The following is an 8,888-nucleotide window of genomic DNA, read 5'->3' as shown; positions in this document are numbered from 1 at the left end:
CAATGTGTAAAAAACAAAGTACAAACTTTATTATTCTGTCTTTACAAAGGCACAAGCCTCTTTATCCCCAAAACATTTCTCTTATAAATCAAAAACAAAATAGCTTCTTGATGACCATATGCACAGACTGGTCGAACGAAAAAAGTTGCAGAGACAAAAGGGAACAAAAAAAGAGCTGCAAAATGAGAAGGGACATGAGAGATAATGACAATAGATGGATAGATAGAGCATTTAAAAAAAACATGCAAACAGGACAAGATGGAGGACTGGACACTGGGGCGAAAGTCGGATACACAGCTGTGCAGTTTCTACATATAACCTCAAGAGCTTCAGCTGAGGAGATGCCCCTTCATCCAAAAGAAAGAGGCGGACTCCTGTATAGTACAGTAAGTGCTTTGTTATCTTGTCCCCATTTAATGATCCCCAGGCCCACCCGACTCAGCTAACAATCTGATATGTCCACGTAACATTTCCTAACACACAGAACAAAGCGTAAAACAGATGGACATTGAACAGTTCTTGGATTTATCAGAAGACAGAAAAAAGATACAAGTGAGCACTCTACAAGAAGAAGAGCTCGCAAACCGCATTTTTTTTTTATAGGATCCCTTTCTTTAAGTGATAAGTACTGGGAATATATCCCATGATTTGATAGACGTGTCACTTATTTCAGTGCAGCTGATGACAATAGTCTTTAAAGGGTAGTTCCATGACTGAAAACATGATAGTTGAAAAATGTGCCCGAGGAAACTAATTCTCCAGCCAGCATTTCAAACGTTCATTGATCCTCGAATGCAAAAAATAATTCTAAACAAATACGAACTGTGATGTGTCAAAAGCTCTGAACATAAATGCAATCTCAGGATACATCAGGTGACACTTCAGTGACGCTGATGAAGGAAATTAGTAAAAATTACATGGAATGTCAATTTACCAATGTGGAATTTCATTTCCACAAATCTGCCTTTAATAGTGCACAAAAAAAGGGGGGACATGTGGATTCAGCCAGAAGTCAGAGTTAAGATACATTTTGAAAACTTTGGGAAGAAAGTATCAGGAGCGCTTCAATGGAAAACAAATATCAGCAACCTGTTCAGGTTAACTTAAGGCTAACTTAATAAAATGAACATAAGTGGGAAAAATAAGCAAGAGCACATATTCTAACACAACCCGGGTTTTAGGCCTGTTTGGAAAAGATTCCAGTTTGCACCCACACAGCACACATCAAGTGTTCAGGGACGCCTCTCAGACCCAGGGCTGTGTTAAGGCTGGCTTCACAGTGCCTCCCTGCACCCATGGGTTGTCAGTAAGGCGAGCTGCGGCCACTCTCAGCTACATGTCAAAAGTTCTGTCCGACACCACTTTGATGCAGAAAAAAAGAAAAAAAAGAAAATCTAGGCAAAACATGTAAATAATTTTGTGCACTTGACAAAAAGCGCACACAAGGACAAATGATCTGTGTAAGGAAATGTATAGAGCATGTTTCGTCGACCTCCATTACACTTTTAAACTATTTCTCAAGGCTTTTCCATTGTTTGATATACGTCCTAACATCTGGACAACGAACTAGATCCTTATGGGCTAGATAAATCCAACTCCTTTACAAGTGATTGTATGTCAGTCATTCTTTGTATGTGTGAGTGCTTGATTTCAAGGCAAAGCAGTGCTTTTGCAGACTTCCAGAGCCTGGGATACAACGAAGCTCTGCTGATTAAGTATGCAACAAAGAGACACAAACACACACATCAGTGGAAATCACTCAAGATTGCCCACAGATTAGCTTATTTAAACAAGCCAGGTACTTTCATATTCGAGAGGGGAGGATGTAAAAAAAAATAAATGTCAAAGCCTTTTTCTGACAGGCCAGACGTAGAAAGAATAAGGGGATTACTGGGAACCCAGCCCAGTAAAAGAATCATAACAAACAAATCAGAAAAGAGATACCAGACTTGTGAACCAGTAAGCACGCTCTTTTTTTTTTTCTTTCTTCAGAGTTGCTTCATCTCCTGTGAAATGGTTCGCAGTGACAAGAAGCTTTTTCTTCCCAGTACAATCACTTTAACTCGCTGGCTGATAAAGCCATAAAGAAACAGAACATGTAAAAGACTTCACAAGAGACAAATAACATTATCTGTCATCCAGAAGCCTACAAGGTGGAACTTGAGTAGAAGACAGTGCCGTTAGCTCACAGTGTCTCTCCAAACAGCTCAGAGGAGGTTCAAAGGATGTTTAACAGAGATGCTCTGTGTAGGGTGGTGACAGCGCCACTCTTCAGGGCTTTTTGCAGACTACTTGTCTGTTTTGCCAAACTGTCATATGACTTCTGGGCCATAGATAAAGAGAAGAGTCCCGGTGATTAATGGTGATGTTTAGCAGACACATGAAATTCTAGTTTCCAGTTTAACAGAGTGCTTGCAGGTCAACCAGCGAAGACCTCGCTCTAAAACCTTACTATCGATTTTAAGAAGACATGAGTTTGTGAGTAAGAAAGCAGAGGGCTGAAGTTAAGCAGAGAAAGGATGCAGAAGAGACTGCATGTATATGCAACTAAGTGTAAACCTATTCGGGCTGTGTTTCAACATGTTAGAGTGTGTACTGACGAGGAAAAACAAACTAAGAGTGCTTCTGTCTACCAGCCCTAATAATGTCCTCTGAACACGAGTGCAGTGGGTTTGTAGCATCACGTAGCCCCGGTCAGCAAGGGCCTTTTGATTCTAAGTGTATGTGTGTATGTAAGTGTGCGTGCAAGACGCCAGGGATGAACTCAGGGCAGAGAGCAGTCGTCAGGCCCGTCGCTGTTTGAGGCCGTGTCTGAGCCCGCCGCATCAGAGAGCACCCGACCAGAAGTGACAATGACCGCCCTCCGCTGCTCCTCCTCCCCGATGCCACCCTTCCCCTGGTTGCCCTCGATGTGCTGGATTGCCTAAAGACAAAAAAAAAAAGCACGGAGATAAGAGATGTCAGGGACCACAGCACCCTCTAGTGTTCACGAGTGAAAACCTTTCCAACCAGAAATGAAAGGTCAGCTTTACACTTCCATTAGTCTGCATCTTACTTGAACAATGGTGTCCAGGTTCTGTCGAGATGTGGAGACTGTATTGATTACGGATGTTTGGCCCATGGTTACCACGGTTACATGATGGGGCTGTGGAGCTTGGACAGGTGCAGGGACGATGACTGTGGCATGGTGTGTAGGTGCAGGAGGGGTAGCTGGGGCCAACACCTGCTAGAAAGGAGCTCTTATTATTACATGGTGTCTTACAAGTCACTGCTAACAAAGCTGATTGCACGTTGTCTTGTCATGGAGCCATCATCACAGTAAAAAAAAAAAGAAATATGTTTCAATAAGAGTTTATTTTGTGAGCAGTAATGTATTGTTACTCAGGTCATTCTTAAGTAATTTATAGCGTTATTGATTTGAGGTCATGTCGCTCAGCTTTTCTTCAAGAGCATCACATAACCGTTCCAGACTGTATCCATCATCTTTCACGAGACGCGCTCTGCTGCCTCAAGAAGTGAACGGCAGAAAGCAGAGGCCGATTGATTTGGCCTCGTGTTTCGGGCCGGGTTAGCCTGCAGAAACAGGATACTGTGGCTGTCAGGTCAGGAGACGGACACAGCAGAGACGTGCGAGCCGCTCATTTAACACACTGTGAATGCACCTCGGCTGTTGACAGCTCTAACTCTGGACGTGGGAGAGACCGCCATGTGACACATCTACAGTATGATGTTAGATTAGTTCTGGAGTGTGTGGGCTTTTATATTTGACACTTATCTCCATTATTTAATGATTGATAGACTCAAATAGGACGAAATGCTCAAACACAAACAGATCTTCAGCCATATTTTCAACCGAAAGCTGCCCAGAGCAAAAGTTGCTGTCATGCATGTAGTTGCAATAAAACAGGTATAAATATTTTGGTATTGTTACCAGCACCCCATCTAATTTTACAACACTGTTGTGTGTGTGCTTGTGTGTGTGTGTAATATAAAGGGAGTACATGAATTTGGATGAAGCCGCTGGATGGATTTTTGCTGATGAGTCTAAATATAGAGCTGATATAAAGTTCAACATGAAGAGGTCAATTTTTTGAGTCAGGCTTGAATGAAAGGCGTTCTAACCTGTGGGCTGTGGGCTGGAGTAAGGTCTCTCTCCAGCTGCTTGTGCTGCTGCAGGTGGACAAGGCCCTGTGTTTGGGCCTGCTGCTCCTGGACCAGCTGGGCGATTGCCTTCAGTTTCTCAGGGTACATCTGAGCATCCATTGAGCGCATCTAAAAACGGGGCAGCAGGTAAAAGTGTAAAATGGCAACTCAAACAATGGCACAGGCTGGGTTTCATCTGGAAGAAGCAGCCTGTAGAAATACAGACAAAGTCAAATGCTGTAAACTTAATGACCACTATAAAACTGCTCAAACAGCAGAATGTAACCCGTCTAAATCCTGGTCTCTCGTTTCCCTTTTTAAACAGCTGTAAGTGGTGACTTTCATTGACCTGACCTGTTCAAAATATATTACGGCTTAATTATGCAGTGAGGAGTCACCTCAAGGTCGAAGGTCAGTGCTCTATTTTTTTCAGTGAAATTCTGACAGTATTTCACTTTTGTATGATGTATGATGGTTCTGGTTAGCGGGTGATTATGCCTGCGCTCCTCTTACCTGACTTAATAATTTAGTTCATCAACCAGAATATTAGCCAGCTTGTGTTTTTGGTCTTTTGCACAGGCAGTTTTACAGAAATGATGACCAAAAAAAAAAAAAAAGGGAAAATAAAATGAAAAAATAGCACTCCAAAAACAAATCGATGAATTCATGGCGGTTAAGTTGACCTTTTTAAACACTCCATGGTCGGGTTGTGGTTTCCCATTTCAGAGAAGGTCGGAAACCGTGTTCGTGTTGTGATCATTACCTGATCTTCCAGCATCATCCTGACTGAGCGCTCTTTCTCCAGCTGCTGCCGTAACTCAATCATCTCCCTCCGTAAGTCTTCTGTCTTTTCCTCTTCCAGGATGTCTGGTGAGCCAATCCCTTCATCTTTCTCCTCTGCACGCCTCCTCTTCGGAGAAGAACCACTTAACTCCTGCGAGAGTAAACAGAAATTGGACACTTTTAGTCTGAATACTAAAATCTGTTGGTTCTGAAAGCCAGATAATGGTTTTATTTAAAGGTTTGGAACAGGATTGCTTTACTTGTATGATTCGTTTGAGCTGATTGTTCTGCTGCAATAGCCGCGTCTTCTCCTGCTCCAAAGTAAAAATGTACTCTGCTGTCTGTTGCAGGATGGCGGCCTGGGGGAAAACAGAAACACAATAAAGTTACAGGTCAGTTATGGAGATAAGTGTAGACCTGTAAAGCTACATCAAACTCATCACCTGATTGAAATCTGTGACCCACCTTACTGAGCTTCTCTCCATCACTGTGTGGGATGAGCGTTTTAAGTGACTGGAAACCAGAATTGATGCTCTGCATACGCCGACGCTCGTTGCTGTTGGCAATCTCTCTGCGAATTCGCCTCTCTTGGTCCCGGGCTGTTTCTGGGGTCAGAGGAATGTTGGCCAGGCTAGAGGGGGAACAAAGGGGAGGATAGATGTCACTTATACATAAAGAGTATAAAATACAACTTCAGTTATCAACAAAATCCTACTTTCACTGCAAACTTTAAAACACAGCTGGAACCTTTTTTTTTTTTAACGCTGCTGTTTTCTTCTGATGAGTGAATCATCAAATTTAATGATTTTTTTTGTTTTTATTTCTACCAAACTTGCTACTAACTAATCTGCCTCCAGTTACAGGTAAATGACAACAGACAGCCTTCATTTAAATACCCCTTTACAATTTACAATTTCACTTCTATCATACAGATGTTAAAGTGAGATTTTCAAGAAGTTTTTCTACTCTTTTTTTCTCCCACTTTTAACTGTAGATGTAAAAATATTATTTTCCACCTAGTATGTCAAGTAAACACATCTATGAAAGATCCCTGTGATCAGAAAACCTCTTTTCGAACTCATAATGCGACATGTCTTGTGACTTCATCTGTTCAATCAAAAGGAGATTTTCTGAAAATGGCTTTGTTCTCTGAATCTGAGAGGCTGGCTTAAGGCATTGTGTGGGAATAACTCTAAATCTGAGAGGGACAAAAACTGTAAGGTCTGTGAATTATCTATGAGCATGCACTGCTGCTGATTTCTTTTTTTTTTAATCACCTCCTCTGTAATGACCATGCAGCATAATGATAAAGAAGCACTGTGTATGGATAACTTTATCATGCATATCTTTAGCATCAACAACAAAACGCTGTTTTTTCACAGTGGCATTCAGAGCATGTCTGTCTTTCACATCCATATATAGTTTTCTACAACCACTAAAATCCTTTCAGGACGAGACTGCTTCCCTGACAATGAGTCATTTTCTGAGTGTCACATTCACATGTCCGAGCTAAGAGATTTTGGGGCATAACGATGTTTCCTGTTATTGAAACAGAAGAACTGATATAAATGATCAGACTCCATAAAAAGTTAGTAACCCCAAGCGTATGCTTCTGGGATGAACATATGCTTTATGCCATTGAGTAATATTCAGCTCAGGGGAAATTCTAAGCCAATTTCCTCCAACATCCACTGTGAATCAAGCTCAGTATCTCTGGGACCCTCTTTAACTGAGCCCTTATCTGTACTGACTCAGCTGCCCCAGTGCAAACATGGGGAACAATTGTGCAGACACAGATGATAAAATGTGTGTGTGCGCGTTTGTGTGTGGACACAGTCACAGCACAAGTACCAACACTGCAGTGGCACATCCAGCAAACCACCCACTGCCAAAACTTGACCAACTGAGCCCGTGCCCAAAAGTACCTCACAATTCAAAACCAGGACAAGGATCAGCACGGCTTTCAGATTTACACAGGAGCTTCAGAATGTGGCATAACCAATTCATTTATGGATTCACCACTCCTATTAGAAAATAATTCTGAAAGTATAAAGATGGCTGGTAAATAGGGGAACATAATGTGTTTATTGAGAAAAAAACACAGACTGTAAGAAATATTGCTGGACATTTTCTTGGTATCTGATTTTATTGAAGAATAGAAATGATGAAAATATGTTTTTTTATATTTGATTTTTATTATTTACTAATAACTGAAACACGGTTTTTATGTCTTACACAGACATAAAAAAACACAAGCTTAAGACTTGGACCTAACAACATTTGTCCCTTTTCTTATTAAATGAGAGTCTGACCAGCGCAAAAAGTCTGCCAGGTCTGCATTTGAAAAGATCATTCACGTTCAGCACACTAGCGATATCAACAACAAATTACAGCGGACTTCATTTCCCAGACTGCCCTTGTCTTCACAACAAGCAGCCAGCCAGCATTAGAAGCGGCAGATCCTTCCGCCTCCCTCTTCAAACAAGTCTGCGGACGTATCGAGGGGCCTTCCGCGACATACACACCCCCTTAACAAAAACACACTTTTAATTTTTCCCTTCTCAGAAAACGAAAAAAAATCTATTTTCTGGACAAACGGGGGGGTTAAAGTGGTAATAAATCCCCCAAAAGACCTTCTTCTTGACACGGTGCCCGACACCACCTCCGTGCTCCGAGCAGACTTTTTCGTGTCCTCCGCCATTATAACAATGCGGCAGGCAGCATGGCAGCTGTGCGGGAGGAAAAGACGCAGTGGAGGTGGCTCGACTGTGCGAACAAGCTGCACGGAAAACCAATTTTAGACTATCGCTACGTTGAATGAGGGCTATTTGGACAGCGTTTGTGTTATTTCAGCAAAGAAGTGAACCGACAACACGGCGCCATAAACAGGAAACACACGCCAGACCCCCTCATCGCGTTAAGCACAAGCCACAAGCATGGCCGCACTACCCACAATAACTTCGGATCGCTCGGAGCAAAATCGGTAACCCCCAACGATATGGACGACAATAACAGACCCTTTCACAATGTATGACATCCGAGCATGTAACCGTAGACATTCTCACACAAACCAAGCCGTCTAAATGTAACAGTGTGGGGTAATTTGAGGATAAATAGAGCAGGATGCGCTCTGGAGACGGACAGCAGCGTGGTGTGCGGGGAACCACGTGGTTTGTGTTTGTTAGCCACAAAATACCTCTTTTCCCCCCATTCTAATAGTGAAAAATAACACATTGAGCAGGATGTTAAGATCTGAAACAGACCACGTTCCTCTCTGAGGCAATTTATTTATGGTAATAGAGGATTATTAATGCCCCCAGCTGCCCGTGAGTGAGTCGTGTACACAATAACAGATCAGATGAAGCGTGTTGCCTCACCGCCGTCGCTAAGTGCGTGTACTCCAAAAACAGATGCCTTTTAATAACACAAATAATATACACAACGTGGTAGGTGAAACAGAGGTATACATACCTACAAAGACCCCCAATCACTTCTTTCTCCGTTTTTCTGAAATGTTGCAAAGAGGGCACCTTCTGAGCTGGTACCATGAAATACTCCATGCTCGCCTTTCGCCAGTTTGGTCCCCCCCTCCCAACCTCCAAAAAAAATAATTAAAAAACCAACAAACAGTCTCCGTAAAATCAGAGAAAAAGAATGATGTTATAGAGCACAAATCCCGTATGAGACGCAGGATAAATCCTAAAACAAGATGTGGATCTCTCGTCCTTGTAATGTAGTAGTTTCAGGCTGCTGAGAGTTGTAATGTTACTCGACTTCCAGCTGATGGGGTTCCCTCGTTGTGTGTGGCGCTCTACCTCTCTCTCTCTCTTTCTCTCTCTCTCTCCCTTCCTCCCCTTTGCTTTCTCTCTGCATGACCGTGTGTGTGTGTGTGTGTGCGCGTGTGTGTGTGTGCGCAGCTGATCGGATGGCTTTCAAGGCGGGAAACAGCTGGTAGGAGTCAC

General features: G+C 42.5%; 1 protein-coding gene across 2 annotated transcripts; it reads right to left on the bottom strand.

The window, feature by feature from the left end:
• tfap4 (transcription factor AP-4 (activating enhancer binding protein 4)) lies at positions 1–8,888 on the bottom strand. Of its 2 annotated transcripts, none has more exons than XM_079366528.1 (7): positions 8,398–8,888; positions 5,392–5,557; positions 5,187–5,285; positions 4,907–5,077; positions 4,123–4,272; positions 3,056–3,226; positions 1–2,923 (listed from the first exon to the last, which is right to left on the bottom strand). In XM_079366528.1, exons 1-7 carry the CDS (start codon positions 8,484–8,486, stop codon positions 2,765–2,767), a joined length of 1,005 nt encoding a protein of 334 aa, XP_079222654.1. In that variant the 5' UTR covers positions 8,487–8,888; the 3' UTR covers positions 1–2,764. The 2 variants fall into 2 exon arrangements, with proteins under 2 accessions (XP_079222654.1, XP_079222655.1); XM_079366529.1 differs by having other exon boundaries at positions 3,056–3,223; positions 8,398–8,886.

This window comes from Symphodus melops (genome assembly GCF_947650265.1).
Source record: "Symphodus melops genome assembly, chromosome: 17".
Lineage (NCBI taxonomy): Eukaryota > Metazoa > Chordata > Actinopteri > Labriformes > Labridae > Symphodus > Symphodus melops.
This window is presented reverse-complemented; position numbering and strand designations above follow the sequence as displayed.

Bases quoted from the DNA above. Each gene is read 5' to 3' on its own strand.
- tfap4 (XM_079366528.1), bottom strand. From the start codon at position 8,486: ATGGAGTATTTCATGGTACCAGCTCAGAAGGTGCCCTCTTTGCAACAT. The intron at 5,286-5,391 runs GTGGGTCACAGA...GTTTTCCCCCAG, and splicing joins ATGGAGAGAAGCTCAGTAAG to GCCGCCATCCTGCAACAGAC. The intron at 2,924-3,055 runs GTAAGATGCAGA...TTTTGTCTTTAG, and splicing joins ACCTGGACACCATTGTTCAA to GCAATCCAGCACATCGAGGG.